Source organism: Notamacropus eugenii, chromosome 4 (genome assembly GCF_028372415.1).
Source record: "Notamacropus eugenii isolate mMacEug1 chromosome 4, mMacEug1.pri_v2, whole genome shotgun sequence".
In the NCBI taxonomy this organism is placed as follows: Eukaryota; Metazoa; Chordata; class Mammalia; order Diprotodontia; family Macropodidae; genus Notamacropus; species Notamacropus eugenii.
The window spans coordinates 248419253-248445911 of record NC_092875.1 but is presented as its reverse complement, the minus strand read 5'-3'; the positions used below and the strand labels follow the sequence as shown (position 1 = coordinate 248445911).

At 36.5% G+C, this 26659-nt stretch overlaps 1 protein-coding gene across 13 annotated transcripts in view; it reads left to right on the top strand.

Moving 5' to 3' along the window:
- The window catches only part of OSBPL1A (oxysterol binding protein like 1A), a 324266-nt gene that overhangs the window by 215438 nt on the left and 82169 nt on the right, over positions 1–26659 (top strand). For 11 of the 13 annotated variants that reach the window (XM_072604414.1, XM_072604417.1, XM_072604412.1 and 8 more), the window contains one exon: positions 12545–12701. In XM_072604414.1, the coding sequence (XP_072460515.1) occupies positions 12545–12701 (157 nt within the window). Of the gene's footprint in view, positions 1–12544; positions 12702–18628; positions 18685–26659 lie in introns of those variants that run through there. The other 2 variants (XM_072604424.1, XM_072604423.1) reach the window with 2 other exon arrangements.

Below are 26659 nucleotides of genomic sequence, written 5' to 3'. Positions count from 1 at the left end.
CACTCACACAGCTGCCCCTCTTGCTCATCCTCTTAGCACTTCTTCCCATCTATTGCAGTCCATTTCCTAATGTGTCTCTGAGCTTCAAGTCTCTCCCAATCCATTCATCCTCTTCCCTGACAAAGTATTCTATGGAAAGCCACCTTCCTGAGCCCTGGTTCCCAGTGGCTCTCTATTATCTCTGTGCTCAAATGGAAACTCCTGTTTGCAGTTTAACCTCTTCATAGCCTGACCCCTTCCTCACACTGTGTTCCAGCTGTTCCTCAACACGACCCTTCTTTCATCTCCCTGCTTTTATGCTGCCCTCCAGGCTGGAATGCTCTGGCTTTGAATCTCCACCTCTTAGTTTCCCTGGCTTCCATCAAGACTCAACTAAAATCCCACCTTCTGTAGGACGCATTTCCCTGTCCCCCCAAACATTAGTGCCTTCACCTCTTAAACTCCAGTGTGTCCTGTAGGAAGCTAGTTATTTACATGTTGTCTTCCTCATTGGAATAGATTCTCCTTGATGGTAGGGATGATTTTTTTGCCTTTCTTTGTATCAGTGTTTGGTACAGTGTCAAGCAAGCATAATAAAGGCTTGTTGACTGACTGACTACTTGTTAGTGCAATCTAGAATTGCTCCCTAGTGTAATGAATTTATCTGTACACTTCATGAAAAACTTTATGGGCCAAGAATTCCAACAGAACAGACTGTGAATCCTGAATTTAGTAGTCCGAAATGGAACATGTGGGAAGCTTCGATATGTGTAGATAGACTTGCTGAAGATCATTACGCGTTTGGTTGGAATCATCATATATGTTTTGTAATTTTTTTGGTCTTTGAAATGCATGGTAGCTTTTAACAGTTATTTTACTGATATTTTCTGTTTCAGTCATTGCCATAGTTATTTCAAGTATTTTCTTCACCACTCCCCAACTGATGGATGCATTTGTACACGTTTTCAGACTTTTTCAATGTATAACAGCTGTAATCTCTTATCTCCAGGAAAGGGGTAGGTTAGGAGTGCCTTCTCATCTTTCTCCATTCAAATCTTGCCTGATCTTTATGATTTTGTCGTATCCCTTTTGATTTTTGGGTGTTTTATTCTTTCCATTTGCATTGTTGTCATTACCATGTCGAGTTTTTTTTCCCCTTTGGCTCTGCTTACTTTATTCTGTATCACATCATATAGATCTTTCTGTACTTCTCTTTATTCACCTAGCATGATAGTTTTAGTTATATGGGAATTAGTAACTTTTAAGTTATTTCCTAAGCTGTACTCTCATATCAACTAATTTTGACCCTGGCTCTTATTTGGAGAGTGTTTACTTGACACTTTTAACCCTTTTTGTTTTGTTGTTTTTCAACAACATTGTGTTTCAGTCTTTAGTTACTTCCTCACTAGATCGTTATTACAGCATCTTGGCAATCTTTTCTGTGCTTGTCCTTTTCAGTTTACAATAAATTTAAATTAGTGTACAGTTTTTTTCTCCTAAGTAATTACTATTTCACTTTTTGGGTTCATGCATTCTGGAATCTGTCCATGTATCTGTATCTTTGTATCATGCTGAAGCAAATGTTTGAGATTAGCTTGGGGGCACACATTTGAAATGTTTCCAGTGAATGCAGAATGCAGAGTTTAATTCAGGTATTAGCATAAGCTTTGTGTGATTACCCTTGATGTTTTAATATTGCCATAGTGTTTACTAAATATCTTATTCACTCTGATGTTTTGTTTTCAAAATTCATTGAGAATGCAATCATTTTTAGCATTTTTTTCAAGGACTATTGAAATTTATTATATGTATTCTTTTTCTTCTTATATATCCTTTTAATTTGAAGGATTTTTCAAGACTTATACTCAAAAGTTCTTCAGCTATAAAGACTGATTGTATTGTATCTAAGAGTTCCCTCAATTCTTCAGGCTTCTGAAAATCTATCTAGGGGGAAAATTCTTTTTTTAAATCCAGCATACTTTAATTTTAAAATTTTATTTCATATAAGAGATTGAGAGAAACATTGATCAAAACTCTGGTAGCATGGTACGTTTTAAGTGTTCCATTCTGATATAACTGACAGCCATGTTTTGTAGATGCAGGTTGTTTGAAAGTTGTTTCAGTGGTTCTAAGCCCTATTTTGAGCAGATATTTGAAGGTAAGAATCTGTGAAAATATTTCCCTTCAAATATGTCCCTTTGTTGTTCTTTTAGTCATACTATTCTACTCTCTTTTTAAGTGAGAATTCATTTATATAATGGCCTTGTTTAAATTTCACTTTAAATAGGTCATCAGTTTTATAAAATTAAGGGCTTTATTTATAGTCTAGAGTGGCAATTCTCAAAGTGTGGTCCAGGGCCCTCAAAGGTTTTTAGGGGATTTATTTACTTATTAGGGGATTCGTAAGATCAAAGCTGTTCTCATAATTATTCCAAGGCATTTCTATTTCTATTAGAGTAAATTCTAATTTTAAGATGGTAAATAGTCCTAATAGAGTAAAGTTCTAATTGTAATGGCAAATTCAGTTGCTAACATTGTCAATAGTATTCAAACAAACAAAAGCTCTTTAGCAGGGGGGAAGAAGTCCTTTAATTTCTTAAGAGTATAAAGTTGCCCTGAGACCAAAACATTTGTTTTGGAGTACTTCTTTCATGAAGTATAGTTAGATTTTCAGGTTAGCCTTATGAACATTTAATGCAAAATATATGGTCATTGCTTTATAAATTCTTGTCCTCAAGTGTGATGTAAATGATTCTGCCTTACTAAAAAAAAAAAAATCTCATTAATTTGATAGAGCACCAGTGGAGATTTTCCATATTAATACATTGGGGCTTATTATTCTGAGAAATATGTTAAAAAATTTGAAGATGCATATGCTAGAACCTCCTTTTGGGTTTTTCTGGGTTTTTTTCTTATTTTCATTTATTTAACTTTTAACATTCATTTTCACAAAATTTTGGGTTCCAAATTTTCTCACCATTTGTCCCCACCCCCACCCCAAAACACCGAGCATTCTGATTGCCCCTATCACCAATCCTCCCTCTCTTCTATCATCCCTCTCTTCCCTTGTCCCCATCTTCCCTTTTGTCCTGTAGGGCCAGATAACTTTCTATACCCCTTTATTTCTTATTTCCTAGTAGCAAGAACAGTACTCGACAGTTGTTCCTATAACTTTGAGTTCCAACTTCTCTTCATCCCTCCCTCCCTACCCATTCTCTTTGGGAAGGCAAGCAATTCAATATAGGCCATATCAGTGTAGTTTTGCAAATGACTTCCATAATAGTTGTGTTGTGTAAGACTAACTATATTTCCCTCCACCCTATCCTGCCCCCCATTGCTTCTGTTCTCTCTTTTGATCCTGTCCCTCCCCAAGAGTGTTGACTTCAGATTGCTCCCTCCTCCCATTGCCCTCCCTTCCATCCTCCCCCCCCCACCCTGCTTATCCCCTTCTCCCCCACTTTCCTGTATTGTAAGATAGGTTTTCATACAAAAATGAGTGTGCATTTTATTCCTTCCTTTAGTGGAATGTGATGAGAGTAAACTTCATGTTTTTCTGTCACCTCCCTTCTTTTTCCCTCCACTAAAAAGTCTTTTGCTTGCCTCTTTTATGAGAGATAATTTGCCCCATTCCATTTCTCCCTTTCTCCTCTCGATATATGTCTCTCTCACCTCTTAATTTCATTTTTTTTAAAGATATGATCTCATCCTATTCCATTCACTCTGTGCTCTCTGTCTCTGTGTGTGCATGCGTGTGTGTGTAATCCCACCAACTACCCAGATACTGAAAAGTTTCAAGAGTTACAAATATTGTCTTTCCATGTAAGAATGTAAACAGTTCAACTTTAGTAAAGTCCCTTATGACTTCTCTTTGCTGTTTACCTTTTCATGCTTCTCTTCATTCTTGTGTTTGAAAGTCAAATTTTCTATTTAGCTCTGGTCTTTTCATCAAGAATGCTTGAAAGTCCCCAATTTCATTGAAAGACCATTTTTTTCCCCTGAAGTATTATACTCAGTTTTGCTGGGTAGGTGATTCTTGGTTTGAGTCCTAGTTCCTTTGACTTCTGGAATATCCTATTCCACACCCTTCAATCCCTTAATGTAGAAGCTGCTAGATCTTGTGCTATCCTGATTGTATTTCCACAATACTTGAATTGTTTCTTTCTAGCTGCTTGCAATATTTTCTCCTTCACCAGGGAACTCTGGAATTTGGCCACAATGTTTCTAGGAGTTTCTCTTTTTGTATCTCTTTCAGGTGGTGAACAGTGGATTCCTTAAATACTTATTTTGCCCTCTGGTTCTAGAATCTCAGGGCAGTTTTCCTTGATAATTTCATGAAAGATGTTGTCTAGGTTTTTTTTTTGATCATGGCTTTCAGGTAGTCCCATAATTTTTAAATTCTCTCTCCTGGATCTATTTTTCAGGTCAGTTGTTTTTCCAATGAGATATTTCACATTCTCTTCCATTTTTTCATTCTTTTGGTTTGGTTTTGTGATTTCTTGGTTTCTCCTAAAGTCAATAGCCTCCATCTGTTCCATTCTAATTTTGAAAGAACTATTTTCTTCAGTGAACTTTTGAACCTCCTTTTCCATTTGGCTAATTCTGCTTTTGAAAGCCTTCTTCTCCTCCTTGGCTTTTTGAACCTCTTTTGCCAATTGAGTTAGCCTATTTTTCAAGGTATTATTTTCTTCAGCATTTTTTTGGGTCTGCTTTAGCAAGGTGTTGACCTGCTTTTCATGCTTTTCTTTCATCTCTCTCATTTCTCTTCCCAGTTTTTCCTCCACCTCTCTTACTTGATTTTCAAAATCCTTTTTGAGCTCTTCCATGGCCTGAGCCCATTGAGTGGGCTGGGATACAGAAGCCTTGACTTCTGTGTCTTTCCCTGATTGTAAGCATTGTTCTTCATCATCAGAAAGGAAGGGAGGAGATACCTGTTCACCAAGAAAGTAGCCTTCTGTGGTCTTATTTTTTTTCCCTTTTCTGGGCATTTTCCCAGCCAGTGACTTGACTTCTGAGTGTCCTCTCCACCCCCACCTCTCCTCCAGATCTGCCCAGCCAGCACTTGGGGTCTGAGATTCAAATGCTGCTTCCCAGCCTCAGGGCTTTGGGTGGCGGCAGGCCTGCTATTCAGTGTGAGATTAAGTTTAGGTGCTCAGGTGGGGGCAGGGCTGCCACTTGGGTCTCAGCTCCCTCAGGGGGTTTATGCAGAGACCTTCAACAATGGATCTGAGCTCCTGCCTGCTTTGGGAGCCCTTGTCCGCTGCTGCCTCCACTGCTGCCTCCCCTGCTGCCTCCCCAGGGGGCCTGAGTTATAGGGACACCCCACTCCCCTCTGGACCAGCCAAAGAGACCCTCATCACCTGTGGGTGGAGGGACCTGCGTGGCTGCTGGAGATTCTGTCCCTGAAGCCTGCTGGGATCTGCTCCTCTTGGTGCTGTGCAGCCAAGGCAGGGCTGGGCTCTGCTCTGGGTCTGGTGCGCGATGGACCTTTCGCGTTGGTTCTTCAGGGCTCTCTGGAACAGAAATCTCCTCCACTCTGTTGTTCTATGGCTTCTGCTGCTCCCGAATTTGTTGGGATTCCTTCTTTACAGGTATTTTATGGACTGTGGGTTTTGGAGCTAGCATATGTGTGTCTTTCTACTCCACCATCTTGGCTCCTCCCCAGAACCTCATTTTCTTAAGGCAAGGTTCAGGAAGATGAGGGAAGCCCAGCTATGGTTTGCTTATGTGGCTGTGGGTATCCTCCTTTGCTTTGTATATTCCTCAAGGCATTCTTTTGTTTCAGGCCATTCAATCATGATGCTGAACACCTTGAATTTCTGAGACATAAAGCACCCCAGAAATTATGAGCCTTTCACAGGGTCAGTGGCAGTGATGTCCTTGATCTAGAGTACCCTCAAGGTTACACCTTTCTCTTTTCTGCTTTAAGTGTCCTGAAATCTGGTACTTATATTTCTGATGACTCTAGCAAGGAAAGTTTAATGTTGATTATATTAGTTACTTAGGACTAAATTATATTTTGTCTTTCATTATTGGTTTGCTTATTAGGTGTATCTCTTTTATCTCCGTTTAGATTCTGAGCTCTTTGAAAGCAGAGACCATGTCTTATATTTGTTTGTATGCCCCAGACAGCCCAACACAATGCCTTACAAAAAAATATGCTTAATAAACATTTGTTGATTTTTCTCATTGCTTGACATGATGCCCTCCACAACTCTCTCATCCTCTATGATTCTCACCCATCAGTCCTCCCTAAAGGACTTCCTTACTGGTCTCTTATTCTTGTAATGTCTGAGGTCTACCATTGGACTAGTGAAGCTATACAGTCTGTTGTCTCCAATTTTTATTGTATGGTTTGTAAACCTCCTTTTCCAGTTACATATTCAGTGATATTTTATGGCAGTTCTCATTGGTAATATGCTGCAGCAGACTCATACCTACCATGCCTCTTTCCATTGCTCCTTGGGTAATTTGTCATTTTGATTTTTTGGAGATTTAAAGCCACATAGAATTACTGGGAGAATACTAATGTGAAAGAATTCAGCTTTTGTAACGGCAGACAGTTTGGAATTACTTCCCAAGTATGACCCAATCTAGCTTTCTATTTAATTCTGGACCCAGTTCACTGTTCATTGTTAGCACTTGTCCAAGATGTATACATATGCATATTTTTATTGCATATATTTGAGTATTTTTATGTGTCCATAACTTGATGTAGAATGGAGATTTAGTTGGTGTATAGAGTTTGCTTCACTGATCTGCATAGGTTACTCATATGTAACTTATAATTTTAAAGAGTTATTTGGGGATACTGAGAGGTTAAATGTCCAGGGTCATATACAAAGTGAGACTTGACTTATGTCATCCTAACTCCAGGACCAACAGTATCATTCTGCCTTCTCAAGATACATACACACATAAACACGGACTGATTTGACATGACATCTTGCCTCTTGATCTGCCTTTCAAAATCTAAACCATATAAGTTTTCACTTATTTCTCTTTAAAACTGTCTGTTTGGCCCAGTATTTCTTGCATTGTGTAGATTTCACTGAAAACATTTTATGATGTACTGGAATTTATTGAAATTAGTCAAGCTTCCCTGCCATTCAGAAGTACTGGTGAACCTTTACCTCCATACAGTGTTTTCCTTCAGTACATACTTTTGGTTGGACATCTTCTATGATGCAAACTAAACCCCTGAACGTACTTGTAATTCATACCTCAGTTGTTTTCAGTATTCAGTGGATTATTGAAAGTTAGCTCCATTCACCAGAACAGCAGAGCTTGTGACTGCAGGGAATTGAGGTTCTTGGTTACAGTTCCACAGTTGAAAAGAGTGTGTGCTTGTGGTCGCTCACAAACCAGAGCACAATACAGGAGAGTAGTAAATACTTCTCCCCAGATCATACCACCTTGGAAGAGCCAAAAATTTGCAGGTCCACAGAATTACCTCTGAAAACAGCTACACAAAAAACCTGAAGCATGGAACAGTGCTCCCTCTATTTGGGAAGCAGAGCCCCACTTTAGCATAGAGTTAAAAGTCAAGAAATGTCCTGTCCCAGAAAAAAAAAAAAAAGACAAGAAATAGGCAGGAAAATGCACAAGCAACAGAAAAAACTCTGACCATGGAAAGTTGCTGTGCTGACAAGGAAGATCAGAATACAGTCAGAAGGAGACAACAAAGTTCTGCATCCAGAGCCTCAAAGAAAAATATGAATTGGTCTCAGGCTATGAAAGAGCTCATAAAGGATTTTTAAAATCAGGTAAGAGAGGTAGAGGAAAAATTGAGGAGAAATGATAGTGATGCAAGAAAATCATGAAAAAAGAGTCAATAGCTTGGTAAAGGAGGCACAGAAAAATACTGAAGAAAACAACACGTTAAAAACCAGAAGAGGCCAAATGGTAAAAGAGGCACAAAAATTTAATGAAAAGAAGAATGCCTTGAAAAACAGAATTGGCCAAATGGAAAAAGACATAAAAAAAAATTCACTGAAGAGAAGGTCTCCTTAAAAAGTAGAGTTGGCTAAATGGAAAAGGAAGTGCAAAAGCTCACTGAAAAAAAATAATTCTTTAAAAGTTAGAACTGGGCAAGTGGAATTTAATGACTTTATGAGACACAAAGAAACAATCCAAATCAAAAGAATGAAAAAAATAGAAGAAAATGTAAAATATCTCATTGGGGAAAACAAAAACAAATGATCTGGAAAATAGATCCAGGAGAGATAATTTAAGAATTACTGGGCAAAAAGTCATGATTAAAAAAAAAAAAGAGCTTAGATATCATCTTTAAAGAAATTATCATGGACAATTGCCCTGATATTCTAGAACCAGAAGGTAAAACAGAAATGAAAAGAATCCACTGATTACCTCCTGAAAGTGATTCCCCAAGTGAAAACTCACAGGAGTATTATAGCCGAATTCCAGATCTCCCAGATCAAGGAGAAGACACTACAAGCAGCCAAGAAGAAACAGTTCAAATATCAGCCACAGTCAGGATAATAGAAAATTTAGCAGCTTCTACATCAAAGGATCAGAGGGCTTGGAATATTATATTCCTGAGAACAAAAGCGCTTAGGATTACAACCAAGAATCACATAGCCATCAAAGCTGAGTATAATTCTTCAAGGGAGAAAATGGACATCCAATAAAATAGAAGACTTTCAAGCATTCCTGTTAAAAAGACCATAACTGGATAGAAAATTTGGCTTCAAAATACAAGATGCAAAAGACACATAAAAAGGTAAACAGGAAAGAGAAGAGAAATCTTATGGGAAATAATAAGGTTGAACTGTTCACATTCCTGCATGGGAAGGTGACACTTATAACTTATAAAAACTTCCTAATTATTAGGGCAGTTAGGAGTATGCATAGAAGGCAGAGGTGTGAGTTGGATGTGATGGTATCATTATGTAAAAAATAAAATTGGGATGAGAAAGAAGAATGCACTGGGAGAAGGGGAAAGGGAGAGGTAAAATGGTATAAATTATCTGACATGATAGAGGCCTGAAAGAGATTTTATGGTGGAAGGGAAAATGGGGGAAGCGGGAAGGGGAGCACATGAACTTTACTCTCATCAGAATTAGCTCAAAGAGGGGAATAATATGCACACCCATTTGGGTGTAGAAATCAGTATTACCATACAGGAAAGTAGGAAGGGAAGGAAGAGGGAAGTATAGGGGTGGGAGGAGCTGATAAAAGGGAGGGCAATTTGGGGGAGGTGAAAGTCGGAAACAAAACACTTTTTTGAAGGGGCAGGGTAAAAGGAGAGAGAGCAAGAGTAGGACAAAAAACAGGAAAACAGGATGGAGGGAAATATATTGTTGGTAGTCATTAATGTGAAAAGTTTTGGTTTTTTGTTTTTTTTTTACAGTGAGTTTCTCTGATAAAGACTTCATTTCTCAATCATGTAGAAAGCTGAGTCAAATTTATAGAGATCAGAGCCATTCCTCAGTTGATAAATGGTCAAAGGTTATGAACAGGTAGTTTTCAGGCAAAAGTAATCAAAGCTATCCACAGTCAGATTAAAAAATGCTCTAAATCCCTATTAATGAGAGAAATGCAAATTAAAACAACTCTGAGCTGCTACCTCACACCTGTCAAATTGGCTAATATGACAGAAAAGGAAAATGACAAGTGTTGGAGGGGTTGTGGGAAAATTAAAATACTAATGCACTGTTGGTGAAGTTTGCATACTGATTCAGCTATTCTGGAGAGCAATTTGGAACTATGCCCAAAGGGCTATAAAACCATACATACTTTTGACCAAGTGACACAACTACTAAGTATATATTCCAAAGAGATAAAAAACAAAAAGGTAAAGGACCTATGTGTACAAAAAAATTTATAAAAGCTTTTTTAGCATTGGCAAAGAATTAGAAATTGAGGGGATGTCCATCAATTGGTGAACAAGTTGTTGTATACAGTTGTGATGGAATACTATTGTGCTTTAAGAAATGATGAACAGGATGATGTCAGAAAAACATGGAAAGACAATTTACTGATACAAAGTGAAATAAGCAGAACCAGGAGAAGATTGTATACAGTAATAACAATATTGTATGGTGGTCTACTATGAATAACTTCGCTTTTCTCAGCAATACAGTGATCCAAGACAATTCCATAAGACATATGATGAAAGTTGTCCATCTCCAGAGAAAACTGATAGAGCCTGAATGCAGATCAAAGATATTTTTTCTTTATTTTTGTTTTTTTTAAAAATTTTGTTTTCTTTCACAGCATGACTTACATGTTATTGTGTTTTGCTTGACTCTACATGTATAACCTGTGTCAAATTGTTGGCCTTCTCAGTGGGGGAAAAGGAAAGGAGAAGGAATTTGGACCTCAAATTTTGGGAAAAAAAACATTAAAATTGATTATATATGTAATTGGGGAAAATAAGGTTTTAAAAAAAAGAAAGTTAATTTCATTGTTATATCTTTTAAAATATTGTATAATTTTAATGTGTAAGTAGGAGACACCTTACCAGAGGACAGGCTTCAATAATGCATTGTATTTTACAAAGTTAAAAAATGTCTTTAAAATTAAGCAAACCATAACCACAACTAGATTTTATGCTCTCTATGCATGTCACTCATGTGACTATATAGATTCTGTCTGCTGTACTAAATTGTCTATGTAAACCACCTGTTGCCAACTCATGTTTACATTGAAAATACTTGCGATGCCCAGATAGATGATTATCACAAAGAGGTGAGGAAGTTGGCAGATGGATCAGTAGATACTGATTTGTCTTGGTCATGTCTCTTGTGAGGAGAATGCCATCCATGTCCTTTCTTATTCTTTTGGAATCTTTTTTTTTAATTACCTTGAGAACAAACTTCTGATTGCCTTTAAAATTGTGTTATCACTAGCACGCATTTTTTTCTTGATGATCCCAAATGGATGATAAAGCAGAAATACTCTTAAGTCTCCTATTAGAAGGAGCTATATCTTTGTAAAGGTTATATGAAAAAACACATTTATACTCAGAGGTGAACAAACATCTACATTATTAGACCTTAAGGTATTTAACTCAAAATATATCTTACGTATTTATGGTGGTGAGCACGCACTTAGGTACTTGCAGAGATTATGTAAAAAGTGGTATCAAACTCAAATAGAAACTTCTGGCTGCATATTGATTTAGAAATACATAAATTAATATTATCTGTGTTGTATTTTTGTTTTATTAAACATTTCAGTTGCATTTTAATCTAGTTTGCCCTAGCATTTAGAAGTTTGGTACTTCTGATTTCAATAACCTACAGACACTGCCTTCTAAAATAGGGAGTTAAGAAACAAAGAATGTTACCATAGAAAATGTATCTATATACACTATAAATGTGTCAGCAAAGCAGAGTGCTGTGTCACATCTGAAGGGGGAAAGGTCATATCAATGGAAATACAATGGGAAAGGAAACAGCATGGCTTATGATGTCCTTAAAATAGTTTTTCTTTAGATGATAAGGTCATTTAAGAGGTTTAGGCTGAAAGCATACATGTACTATTGTTCAGCTACTAATTATATTTTTACTAGATTATAGCGCTAAAATAAGACACTGAATGCTTTATTATTTTGGAAGAATAAAAATAATGGGAAAGAAGAAAGAGTATACCCAAAAATTCCATGTTCATGCTAAGAAATTGAGAGTGGATTCCTTGATTAAGAAATCCACTTGAATGAATGCATTTTAGTGCTTTCTTAGTATTAAGAGGCAAACTAGAGATATCCCAAAGTGATCATTTCATAAATTTACTTTAATTCTCAGAAAAAATTGGTATCTTTCAACTTTGTAAGTTGATAATATGGGGATTCAGATGTAACTGAATATTGTCTCCCTTTTTATTTATGAGCTAAGTGAGGGACTTTAGTTGTTACTGAACCTTTTTGTCAGTTTCTTCATTTGTAAAGAGTAAGCTATTTAAAGAGTTTTTTTTAAAGTATCTGCTGAGATAATTCATCAAACATTTACTAAGTGCTTTACTATCTGGGCATACAGAGACAAAAATAAAACAGTCCCTACCTTCTAAATCTCCTGAGAGAATCTGGTATGTCTGCAAGTAAGTAACTACAAAGCAAATAGAAAGTAACTAGTGGTGATCAGTATACGTAATGGAGAAAACCAACAAATATATAACTTTTATGGGATCTTTGATAAAGGGTTATTTTCTTATGTCACATGAAATAAACTTTTAAAAACATAATTTTTAAAAAGTATCAAGCTTCTTTAAATACACATTTTGTATGAACTTGGATTTTATATAGATGGGTGTAACTCAGACTGAATATGAGTTTTTGCATTTGGGACATATTTAATTATTAGAATGGATTTCTTATCTTTTGCCGTTTGTTCTATAAGCAGAATTTTAATGCCTTACAGAATACCAACTTTTATTTACTCTGTATAGATTCTCTGAAATCCCTGTAGGGGAAGCTAACAAGCTGTCTGAAGGACAAAGTGGTCTACTAAAGTTTCAGAGCTTGGTTCATTGAGGGAGGTATCTGTTGTTTCTTGAAGTCCCGCATCAAAGATCTAGTCATTAACATCCACCTGCTCTACTACAGATTCAGAGTCGGAACAGTCCATAAGTAGATTGGAAACAGTAACAGCACATTCATTTGAAGAGAGGAGAGAACATTTGAACAACAGAAAAAGCAGAATGTCTGAAGGGAAGGATTGTGGTGGTGGAGATTCCCTGTCCAATGGCATCAAAAAGCACAGGTATGATAATCTCTTTTAATATGTATTAATTGTAGATTTTGTGGTACAAAATAAAGTTTGCTTGGCTTCAGTAAATAATTTTTCCTTTTCTAAATCTCCTTTCTCCCTGGGTGCTCAGTATGCCACTGCTTTTCCAACTGCTTTTTCTTCTGCCTACTTAAGAAAAGCATGTACATATATATTGGGAAAATAAGGCACAAAATTTTGATCTTTTCCACTTGTATCAGCACTCTACATTGCAGACAATATGTAAATGCTTCAGTTGCCTTTCTTAGACGTGTCCAAATGTGCCCACTGAATTTGATGCTGGGTTCTTTCTTTTCATCATACATCTTTTATGACGATGCCTTCTATTACTATTTTAGTTTCCAGTCATTCGATCTTCTTGTTGATTTTATTAAGAATGAATGGTAATATTGCCAGCCTGATGACACAATTAAGTTCAGTTTGAACAAAGACAATTTAATAAGAACCTCTTTTTGCTGAACACATCCAATTTACATAGCCTAATAACCTTAGCATAGTTTTGATCCCTTTGGTAGTTTAGTCAGAGACTTTGCAGAGTTAATGAGATGTTATAGATACCACCATTCTCTTGTTTCAGCATAAGGTACAGGAAAGTTAAATATGCAAATGTTACATTGATATAGTAAATTATTATTTTTTAAATTACTATTTTCATGTTCTAAGTAAAATTTTTCTTACTTAAAAATGACAGGGAGAGGGCCCACTGTGGAACAAGGAATAGTATGCTCAATTTATAGTTAGAGGACCTGAGTTCAAGTCTCAACTCTGTCCCCTTGGGACCTTGGTGACATTGTAAAAGGTACTGAACCTCTTGGCCTTAGTTTCTCATCTGTAAAATGAAGGGGTTGGAGTACATGGCCTTAGAGATCCCTCTTAGCTCTAAACCTATGATCTTACAGTAATCTTACAGTAATCATCATTGTAATTACATTCATTATAATATCATAATGCATATTACTTTTCATGTGTTATGACTTTTAGGGAAGATTGAATAGAAGCATGCCTTTTCTATTCATTTCAACTCATAGGTCCTAGGAGCTCTTTGATTTATACCACTGCCTCAGTGAAAGGAAATCTGAGGGGAAAAACCATCTACTTACGCATTTTAGTAGCAAGTATATCCTTTCCAGTAAAAATATCCAGGTGTTTATTCTAACAATATCATAAATTGGTTAAATTGTCAAAGCTGCTTTTTTTTCTAGTTAGAAAACATGCTCCTTAACTGCACATATATAATCTATATCAAACTGAAGACAAGGGAGAGAGAGTTTGAAACTCAGATTTTCAAAAAAACAAAATAGAAAAATAAAAAGAGGTAGAGGAGAAGACATGCCCCAAACTTGGCAGTAACAAGAGGTTTTCACTTAAAAGAACATACACATTTACATTTTCTTCTGTGATGATTTTGGCTAGCTATTATGGACTCTTTTGTGAAACCAGATCTGAGTGTGCACTCTCAAAAGAAAACATTTACCCACAAGCCTAGCAAAGTCTGGTTATCCAAAAAGGAATGATAAACTTTGACGTCTTGACAGAAATTCATTAGCAATATCACTCCAATAAAACAACGTGTGTAAATGTACTTTGGGAAGTACAAGTTCAGTGATGTCAGTGTAAATAGTATTGATAGATTAGTGATATAAGGTTGTCTTTTTTTCTGGAACAGGACATTTCTTTGTGGTACGTCTAACAAGGATCACATTGAGAACATTAGCAATATGGGCATGCCTTATCAGAAATTTCTTTATCCTGCCTTCATGTAGTCTTCATTTTGTTCTTTTCTAAATGTTTTATTGGTACTTTCTGCCTTTTTTTTTTTTTTTTTGACCACAGTCACTTCCCACTGAACCCTTCTGCTCTTTCCCATGGAGTTTTTCCTTATAACTAAGAAACAACTCAGGCAGTGACCCCCTGTGACAGACTTGAGTACATACTGTTCCCATAATTTACCACCTTTCTAGCAAGAGAGGGCAAGTCTCTTAGGAAAGCTGACTGACAGTCAGAGCTCTCCAGAAATGGTGTGAGCAGTCACAGGTAGTGAATTCCCCTTCCTGGAGCATACGCTCGGTGGTGGTTGAGCCAATTATAGAGATTCCACTGAGGTCCCATCCAGCTAAAATTCTTGAATTTGCTTCATTTTTTGTCTTCTGGAACCAAGATCACGTGAACACTTAGTCTAAATACTTAGGATCGTAGATTTAGAGCTAGAAGGGACCTTGAGATCTCTCATGCAACCCCTTCATTTTACAAATAGCAAACAGAGACTCAGAAAACTTAAGTGACTCTCCCATGGCCGCACAGTTCATGCATGTCAAAGATGGGATTTGATCTCAGGTCTTATGGGTTCCAGGACTCTTAGCTTTTACCTAATGCTACCCCTCCTAGGGAATAGGGATAGATACCAGTGCTAGAACTGTGATTTCACTGTTACAAGGAACTTATGAATAAAGGAAACTCCATCTACCATCTACTTCTCTGCAATATATAGTCTTCAAGAGTTGCCTAGAGAAGAGGTGTCTACACTTAGCATGCCCCACATGTGACCCACTGTACTCCAGAGTGGTTTAAACCTAATGTAATTGGGAGATATTTAAGAGAAGAAATAAAAATACAATTAAAATTTAGGTCATATTGCATTTTAAGACTAAGTTAGTATGCGACTCACAGGGCTCCTTATTAAACAGGGCCCCTGTTTCTATATGCTTTTGAAACCACTGACCTAGAGCACTGAGAGCTTAAGTGACTTAGCTACCCCTACAGAGCTGCTGCTCATCATAGTGGGTATGGATGGGGTAGGGAGCCTCTGTATCTCACATTTCATCAAAATTTTTATATCTTTGTGTTTTGATTTATATTACTGTACTGATTGCATATATATTGTTCTGGCTGTATTGTCTTTATTATCCATCTATTAACACAAACCATTTTTTCTCTGAATTTCTCATATTCATTGTTTCTTACAGTAATATTCCATTACTTTCATATATCATAATTTGTGCAATCTTTCCCTAAACAATGGAAACACACTTTGTTTTATATATATATAAAATTTTGCTATTATACAAAATGCTACTTTGAATAGTTTGTTACATGTGGGCTCTTTCTTTTTGCCATTGACCATCTTGGGTATTTTCCCAATAGTAGAGTTTTCTGGGTTAAAAAGATATGAACAGTTTGGTAACTTTGTATAATTCTGAATTATTTTCTAGGATGGTTTAGAGTTCCACCAACTATGTATTAGTGTCCACATTATTTTTTAATTGGTTAAGTCAGAACTGTAGAGAGATCTGAAAGGCAAGTGACAGTTTTTTTAGAAAATAGAATTCACTCCAGGTCACTAAAGGAAGAAATGCAGAAAAATAGAATTGTGTTCCTAGGTGAGATAAATTGAACTAGTGAAAGAGATGCAGATTGTAGAAGCTGTAAAGAGTATTAAGACTTGTAGCTCTCATCCTACTGGAGAAAAATCCATCACGGATCAAGGAATGACACCAAGTCTAGGCTGAATGCTAGAGCTCATGAAACAAACAAGTCAGGGTCTTTTTTATTTGGCAAGTTCTCATGTTGAAGATATCTTAGCATTTATGATAATGTTTAGCATTTATAGAGCACTTGGAGGAAGGAGAAGGCAAGGCAGTTGGAGTTAAGTGACTTACCCTGGGCCACACAGCTATTAAGTGCCAAGTGTCTCAGGGTAGATTTGAACTCAGGTCCTTCTGACTCCAGGGCTGGTGCTCTATTCCCTGCACCACCTACCTGCCCCTATATAGCACTTTTACATTTTTCATAACACTTTAAATAGGTGGAGCAATGGATAGAGCATTGGACCTGGAGTCAGGAAGACTTGAATTTCAAATCTTGCATTAACACATTTGTTGGCTGTGTAACCCTGGTTAAGTCCCTCAACCTCTGTCAGTTTCAGTAACCTTATCTGTAAAATGGGGATTAATGATAGTAACTACCTCTCAGGGTTGTTATGAATATTGAATGACACCATATTTGTAAAGAACTTTGCAAACCTTAAAGCGCTGTGTAAGTGCTCGATCTACCGTTTTCACCACAATCCTGGGAAGTAGGTTACTGTTGTTATTCCGATTTTGCAGATGAGAAAACTGAGTCTGAGAACAGTTAAGTGACTTGCCCAGTATGCGTCTGAGACAAGTCTTAAATACAGTTCATTTTGATAGCATTTCCAGAGCTCTTTCTCACTTTGCCACCAGCTTCCTTTTTGGAGATTTTTCATTTTATGTTGCTGCTCGTTTCTCTTTTGATATAATATTCCCAAGTTTCTCATTTTACTATTAGATTTCTTTCCACAGTTATGAACCCACCTCCAATACCACTTGCTTTCTCCTCTAAAGAGTCTTTTTGTTTGTTTGTTTAGTATGTTGGCTATTTGGCAAATTCTTCAAATATCAGGAAAGGGTTACTTATATATTTTTTTGTGGTCCAGTTGCCTAATTAATATATTCTTTCTTCTACATAACTCATCTTTTGAAGGCTTGTCTAAGGGTTATACCTAGTGTTGTAATTCTGATGGAATATGCACACTTAGGTTATCTTCCTCTGAGTGTCACTGCTATAGTAGCCCTTTAATAATTTATTGGCCAATATTCAGGACAAAGAAGCAAAACTCAGTGGTAAAAGTGAAATATCCATGACAACTAAGGAAAATATAAGTTTGATAAATAAGGGAGCAATGATGTCTATTTCAGTAGAAGAGACTTTTATATTGTCTCTCTCCACCTCCCACCCCATCTTTGTTTTTAAAAACTCAGCTATGTTCAGAAAGACCGAGTTAAGGGCCAGCTATGATATCTGTTTGATATCCCAGATCAAAACTGTAAAAAAACAGTTGTCAGAACACTTAAAATACTTCCTGATTTTGTTTCTGTTGTTCTGAGTCAGCAGAATCTAATAACCTTTGTCCTAGTACTTTAATCTGTTATTGTTATTACAAATCATCAGAATATCTTTGAGATCTCATTAAAGATAGGAAAAATATATGGATTATGAAAAAGGACAGATGTAGTCCTCATACTTTAAAATGAGGAATGATAGACTATGCAAAAGCACATGGAAGGTATTAAAACAAATCATCAAAAAACAATTTTAGTTTTCCTAAGAGAATATGTTTTTGGGTAGTGATCAGTGTGACAATGCAGAATAAATCAGGCCAAACTAAATTCTTTATTTTGGAGCAGGAGATCTGTGTTCAGATACTGACTCTAGCAATTATTCACTGTGTAGCACTAGGCAAGTGACTTAATCTCTTTGACTGTTAATTTCCTTATTAGTAATTTGCAAATAGTACTTAAACTATCTATTTCCCAGGATGGTTATGAAACAAATGATTTGTAAATCATAAAGTTCTCTTTAAATATGAGTTGAAATAATTATTTCTATGATAATGGCGTATGTTAAAAGATGAGGAACAAAAAGTAGTCTAAATGTTCATAAAACTTTTATTTTATCCTAAATGATATTCTCTTCTCAAGGCATTGAAATGTAGTGGAAAGAGTGCCAGACCTGGAATCAGGAAGACCTGTGTTAAAATCATGCCTCATTACTACCTGTGTGACCTTGGGCAGATAGTTCTTCTCTACCCTAGGCTAGGACTTATCTGTCTAATAAGTCATGAAAATTATTGGAGGAGAGAATTATCACACTGTTAGTTCCTCACTCTCATGAAATCAAGTATCCTTCATTATTAATGTAATATATTATGTAATATGTATAAATAAACTAGAAAGAGATTATCTTGACCAATTATTCTCATTTACTGACATTTTTGAGCCCTACTACATTTCCCTTCTGCCCTGAAATCACACCAACTTCAGTGAACCAAGCAGGTATAAATTAAACATTCCATTTCAGTTACACAGTCTTTCAGTGAATCCATAACATGGCTTTGTGAAACACTGTAGAAACTACTCATCTTGAAACTTGTCATCAGGTGACTAGATAATTGTATTAAGGGTTCCTTCCAAAGGTGGTTATTAAGGACTCTGCATCAACTTGGGGTGTTTCATATGGATTCATATGGGATAAGTATTAATACTTTTATTATCTCCTTGCACAAATGAAATGTCTGAATGTTCATCAGGTCTAGAAATGACAATAAATTGAGATTAGAAAATAAGAATAGAATACAAAGTAATTAATAAAGAAATTGCTTACCAAAAGTGAAATCAATCATAAGAAACTAAAAATGAACTACATAGATACAGGATGAAAACACTGGCTAAACAGAATTGGTATAGTGAACAGAGAACTAGATTTTGAAGTCAGGAAAGACCTATGTTTTAATCCTACTTCTGACAGTTATTATGCTGTTGTGGACTTCAGGCAAAACTTACTTTGTACCTTCAGTCTTGTGAGGGAAGGCTGGAAGGGGCGTGGCCCAGTTTTCATCTGCCCCAAAGAAACTTCCCCTGGCTTCCTAATATGTTCCCCAGTTGAGAATAGAAGCCTCCTTCTGACCCTCCCCTTCCTTCACCTGTTGTGAGTGTCACCTGAGAGGAAGAGACCAAAGGCCCTTCTAACCCCTTTCTTCCTGATCCAAAAGGAGCAGTCTTCCCCTTGACCTCAGGTCTTCCCTCTCCTGCTGCCCACTGGCCTTGTCCATTGTGGGAAGAGGAAGAGGAAAGTGATCTTCTGATTTGACTTCCTTCTCCTTTTGTGCCGTTTCTTGCCTATTCTCCAGGTTTTGGAGAGAGAAGACTTAAAAATGAATCTTCCCATCTGACCATCAAACCCTGTACCTTCTTCCATTTGGTGCTGCATTTGTCTCCAACCCAATCTCCAGCCTGCTTTGGGAAGACAAGTGGAACTTTCCACCCAATGATGAGTCATACCTTTATACGTTCCAGTGCTTCTGAATTCCTGTGGGTCACCATTCCCCTCCCCCACTACCTAATTTCTTATTCCCATTTACCTTAATCCTCTCCACCCCACAGTTTCAAACAGACACTAGCCAATTCTTCTACTGTGCCCTTTAGAATACCTATTTCATAGGCATTCATCCTAAATCCATCTCCTAGCTGTTACTGAAATCTGACTCCCCCTTAAAGACACAGCTTCCCTGGCCACACTTTCTATGACTGGCTATGCCTTTACACATTCCTCTCAACTTACTGATTGAGTTGAGGGAATTGGTATACTTCTTGCTACCCACTGTAACTTCCAGGTTCTCTCTCTACCTCTATCACTTAGTAACCTGTTCTCTGAGATTCATGCTTTCACCCAGTTGAATTCTTGGTAGCTGTTGTCTGCAGACCTCTGGGCAACACCCCTTCCTTTCTCAACAAGTTTGGTGTAGAACTCACAATTTTTCTCTCCTCCCCAACTCCTGCCCTCATACTAGAGGTCTTCAATATGCATACTGATGCTTCCTCAAATACCCTAAATACTCACTTCCTCAGCCTACTTAACTTCCTATGACCGATTCCTCCATTCCATCTCACAAATATCCAAAATAGTCATATGCTAGGTCTTGCTATTGCCCACAAAGGTACCACCTCACGGTTAAAGAATTCCTACATCTCCTTATCGGACTGTAAACTGTTAGCTTTCTTCTTCTCCCTTACCAAAGTCTGTCCTTTATCTACACTGTAACCTCCAAACTCTCCACAAATTTTCTCACAGGTCATCTCCCCTGATCTATCTATTAAACTGTTATGTACCAGGAACTGTGCTAAGTGCTAGGGATACAGGAAGAGGTGCTTATAGTATAATGTGGGAGACAACATCCAAACAAATGTTTGGCAAAGCAGACTGTAATACAGGACAAATAAGAAATAGTTAACAGAGGGAAAGCACTAGAAATAAGAGAGGGGGTAGAGAAGGCTTCAAGTAAAAGAAGAGTTTTTAGTTGACACTTGAAGGAAGCCAGAAAGGTCAGTAGGAGGAGGGGAGAAGAGGGAACATTCCAGGCATCTGGGACAGCCAGAGAAAGTACAGAAGGTGGAGTGTCTTGTTCATGGAACTATCAAAAGGTCAGTGTCACTGGATGAAAGAAGACTCAGCGAGTAAGGTATAAAAAAGACTGGAGAGAAAGGAGGGTGCTAGTATATGAAGGGCTTCAAATGCCAGTTTGTATTTCATCCTGAAAGTGATAGATAGGGGTTTACTGATAGCAGGTAGATGACATGGTTGGAACTGTACTTTAGGAAAATCCCATTGGTGACTAAATGTAGGGTGGAATAGAGTGAGAAGCCCAACCCCAACCCTAACCCTAAACCCATCAGCAGGCTATTGCAGTAGTCCAGATATGAGGTGATGAGGGCCTACACTAGAGTGATAGCAACATCGGAGGAGAGAAGGGGGTATATTTGAGAGAGATTGCAAAGATGAAATCAACAGGCATTGGCCACACCTTGGATCTGGGGAGGGGGCAAGAAATAGTGAGAAATCCAAGATGACACCTAGGTTGAGAGCCTGAGGGACAGGGACAGTGGTATCACCCTCTAGGGAAGGTATTGAGTGGAGAGGGTTTAGGGGAAAATATAAAGAGTTTCCTTCTGGACATGTTCAGTTTGAGATGTCTACTTCACATGCATTCTGAGATTTTATAAGGCAGTTGAAGATGCGAGATTGGAGTTCAGCAGAAAGTTTGGGCACACAGTAGGTTGATTGGAGAATCATTAGCATTGTGTTTAATATTCCTGGTTTTTTTGTGTGTGTGATTTTTATTTATTCGCCTCCATACTGGGAGGTTTTTGAAAAGCTACCATACACAGCCAAGAAATTTCTAAATTCCTTTCTTGTTCTATTTATCAGTCACAAGAGATTTTTAACTTTTCTAAAATTCTATTCAGGTCTTTAACTTTTGTTTATCTTTTTGGGGGGGTTGCCTAGGTCTGAACGTGTAATTAAGATCACTCACTCTTTGCTGTTTATTTCTTCCCTAAACTCAATTAGTTTTTCCTTTAAGCATTTAAAAGCAATTATGTTCAGTACATATATATTAAGTATTGATATTGATCAATCAGTAGTGCCTTTAAGCATAACGTAATTTCCCAGCTTATCTCTTTTTGTTGTCTATTACAACTCTTACATTGTTTGAATTAACAATTGCTACTTCTTTGTTTTTGAGTTCATCTAAACAAAATAGATTTTACTTTGGCCCTTTATTATTAACTATGTGCATCTTCATGTTTTCAAGTATGTTTCTTTTAAATGACTTGTTGTTGGAGGCTGCATTTTTATTTATGTTCACAGTTATAACTGTTGTCAATTTCCCTTCATCCTGTCCCCTTATATTGTTTTCTTTTGTTGTCTCTCTTTGCAAAGAAGAAGGTAGTTAAAAAGCAGAAGTTTGCCTAACAGTAGTTGTCTGTCATTTCAGCAACATGTGTTCCAAAGTTCTGGACGTCACATTTTAGAAATAGCATTGATTAGCAACTATTCAAGGAGACCCAGGATCGTGAGCTAAACTGCAAAGTGACATTTATCCTCAATATAGAGAATAGCTTCCTAGTAATTAGAACTATCCAAAATTAAAATCAATTGTCTTGGGCAACAGTTGATGGTCTCACTAGTGGTTGTTGGGCTCTTGCTTAAAGACCTTGTTGGGGATGTTATAGAACTTATTATATACATGGTAGTTAACATATGTTGCATAACAATACATGCTACATACCTGTTCAGGTACAGTTTAGACATGACTTTTGAGATCTCTTCAAACTCTGACACTGTGTTTATACCTCGAGTTATGATGTCCAAGTATGTGCAAATAATTTTTAAACAGTTTCGTCTGATTCGAAGAACTCCTGCTACTTCATATAATTTCTTGAATATGTAAGACCAATCTTCAAATCAGAGGAATGGATTTTAGGTGCTATGGTTACCAGTCTCTGTTGATAGGAACAAAACATCCAACCTTGCCAAGTATAGAACACATTAAAAGTACCAAGACTAAAAAAGAATGGCCATTATTGGTTGCTCACAGACTTGCAAGTAAAATTATTTTGATCTCATCCTCTTGGCTAGCATATTTTATTAATTTAGTATTAGCATTCTAGATCCTGTGGATGTACTTTGGAGTAGAGGAAGTCTCTTTTCTTTTTCCTTCAATTTTTTTTTGTAAATCTCTTGGAAATATTATAAAAACCTTTACTGAGTAGCAATTTTATATTGAAAATATGATTTTTTTTTTAAAGTTTTGACAAGTGTAAGTGCACGCGCGCACGTGTGTGTGTGTGTGTATCTATCACCATCTTGCTTTGAAAAGGTGAAGATAAGTGCCAGGAGAGTGGTGGCCAGTGAGTAGAAATTGTTGCATTTAAGTAGTTGGAGAAAGAATGCTAAACCTTAGAATCAGCTTACCTGAGTTAAAATCCCAACTCTGACATTTCTTACCTGTGTCTCTTCACAAGTCATTTCACTCCTCCACACCTGAGTTTTCTCATCAGATGATCTTCATGATCCTTCCTAGCTTTTGCTGTTCATGATTTTATGATTTCTTTTATCTCGTTAGAAATGATCATGGAGTAGGTGCTAGGAGTCAAACATTTAATCTATTGAACTGGAATTTCAGCAGCAGGTCATTTGAATAAAAGCTTCAATATTAGAATACAAGTGTTTACTTTGGATAAACATGTAGAAAAGAAAATTGCTTATCTGCTAAAATCTGTTATTAAACATTTGTGCCATATTTTATAAATTAAATCTCTCAGAATAATTAAATTGAGTTTCTTTCTATTTAGGAAACAATAACTTGGCTGGTTTCCACAAAACTGGCGATAAACTGACATTGTCAGAACTGTAAACAAGAGGTGACTAGAGGCTCTTAGCTCTATTTTTCGTTCTCTGGTCCCCTGAGACCACTTTCCTCATCCAGAGGTCTCATTACTTTCTAGCTCTGATCATGAGAGTTTTAAATGTCATGTATAAATATCATCTTTCTTTTTCATTGTGCACTATAAACACTTAGGGCCAGTGTGGGAATTAGTTTTGCTTTTATGCATATTTGTTAGAAGTGTTTTGTTTTCCTTACCCTGTCCCTTCACCCCTCATGGGGGGATGTAGGACAGAGAAAATATACATAATGATAATTGAAAATATTTTTCTTGAATACTACTAACTCTACAGAATGACAGAGCAGAAAATTAATTATTTATTAAATATATTTTCTAATTTTTAGTTTGTTTACTAGAAAGTATATATATGTATATGTCTATATGTCTGTATCTATATGTATCTCTATATCTCTTTCTCTGTGTTTGTGTGTATTATTTATATATATATACATATATATATCTCACACATACACATACTCTGCATTCTCAGGAAATGTCATTTCCAGTTTGTCTACATGTTTCACTAATTACAAATTTACTTTTACCATTATGAAAAAATATTAAGCCATACAATGAACATATACTTTGATTTCTGTTGGCATAAAGGATTTAATATCTGCCAGTACATTGAAACAGATTTTTCCCCCATTGGAGCACTGCCAATCTAAAGTTTGCCTTGAAGAGAACACTGCCTCAAGGGATGAGGAGTTGTTCAGTGTTACCTTTCTTTTGGACTCCTCTGGGTTCATATACAGGTATTCTTTATTCTAGGTGTACCTGATATGTGAAAACTAGAATTGCAGAACAGATAAATTAAAGGGCAATTACATGTCTTTCAGAAAAAAATTACATATAACAAGATTTTTCAGTGTACCAAGATAAAATGGGTACATGATTTAGACATAAAGGGTAATACCATAAGCAAATTAGGAGAGCAAGGAATAGTTTACCTGCCAGATCTATGGAGAACAGAAGAATTTATGACCAGATAGGAGACAGAGAATGTTATGAAATGCAGTATGGATAATTTTTATTACATTAAATTAAAAAAAGGTTTTGCAGAAATGCAACCAAGATTAGAAGCGGAACGCTGGGAAATAATTTTTACAGCCATCGTCTCTAATAACGGCCTCATTTCTAAAATACATAGAGAATAGTCAAATTTATAAGCGTATAAGTCATTCCCAAATTGAAAAATGGTGAAAGGATATGATCAAACAGTTTTTAGATGAAGAAATTAAAGCTATCTGTAGGTATATGAGAAATGCTCTACATTACTATTTATTTGAAAAATGCAAATTAGAACAACTCTGAGGTATCACCTCATACCTATCAGATTGACTAATTGACAAAAAAAGAAAATGATAAATGTTTGATACGACGTGGGAAAATAGGAACACCAATGCACTGTTGGTGGAGTTTGTGAACTGATCCAACCATTCTGGGGAGCAATTTGGAACTATGCCCAAAGGGCTGTAAAACTGTGCGTACCCTTTGATCCAGCAGTACCATTACTAGGTCTGATTGCCAGGAGATCATAAAAAAGGGAAAAGGACCCACATGCACAAAAATATTTATAGCAGCTCTTTTTGTGGTGGCGAAAAATTAGAAATTGATGGGTTGTCCATCAGTTGGGGATTGGCTGAATAAGTTGTAGTATATGAATGTAATGGAATGCTATTGTGATATAAGAAATGATGAGCAGGTGGATTTCAGAAAAACCTAGAAAGATTTACATGCAGTGATGCTGAATGAAGTGAGCAGAACCAGAACATTGTACATAGTAACAGCAATATTGTGAGATAATTAACTCTGATAGACTTACCTCTTCTCAACAATGCAATGTTCTAAGAATCTAAGACAATTACAAAACACTCAAGATGGAACATGCTGTCCACATCCAAAGAAAGAACTATTGGAGTCTGAATACAGATCGAAGCACACTATTTTCTTGTTTTTCTTTTGTTCTGATTCTTCTTTTGCAACATGACTAATATTTCAGAAATATGTTTAATATGATTATACATACATATCCAATATCATATTGCATGCCATCTTGGGGAGAAGGGGAGGGAGGGAGAAAAAATTTGGAACTCAATCTTATAAAAGTGAATGTTGAAAACTGTCTTTATGTGGAACTGGAAAAAATAAAATACTGTTAAGGAGAAAAGAAAAAGAAAAAATTACCATCAGATTTCTTTCGAATAGTGAACTGCTTTGGTGCATTCATTAAAACTTTTTTTTTGAGGGGAACGTGCAACCTGTTATTTCCTTTGTGTAGGGAGCTTACACTGAAAGCCCTTTTTACCAAAGCAGATGCTCTTCATTTTACAGTCTTAGCCAACTGTCTGTGGCACTGAAGAGTTAAGTGACCTGCCAAATGTCACGCAGTCATCATGTGTTAGGGGTATGCCTTGAACCCCAGAGTATCCTGACTCCTGGTATAGCTCTCTAAACATATGCATAATGCTACACTGCCTATACTTTAAAACTATATTTGTTTTTTAAACAGTGATCCACATACAACTTTCCATATCGCATTTATTGCAGAAGCCAGGAATGTTTTTCATTCGATTGGATTAATTTGTTCATCAGGCACTGCATACCATGTTTGAGTAGCATAGGTCCGTTGATGAAAGAGTCACTTTAAAAGTTTCTACGTATTTCTTTTAGTTGTTCTCTTAACAACAAATGTCAGCATTCTCTTTCTGAGCTTTTCACTGAGTAAAATGTGACATTTACGTAACATATGAACTTATAATAAAGTAGTTGTACTATTTGTAAAGCACTTACTGATACCTTGATTAACTGAACCCTACTTATCTTTCCCAGAGTAGTAGTTTCCTAGACTAATTTTCTGGAAATTGTCTAGTAATTGATAAAGGAGTATTTTCCAATATATTCTGCAGAGTCATTTTACAGAATGAAGCAAGAAGTTTCATGCAAAAATTCTAATGCTAGTAATATTGCCCTTCTCAAATATTAAATGAGAAATTACTATCCTTATGTCGTACCTTAAGGACATAAAATTTCATCAATGTGGATCCTTCCTTCATCAGTCCAGGTTGAAACCTTTCCATTCTTAATATAAAGTGTATTATAGGAAGCTATAATCACTCTTCTTAAAAT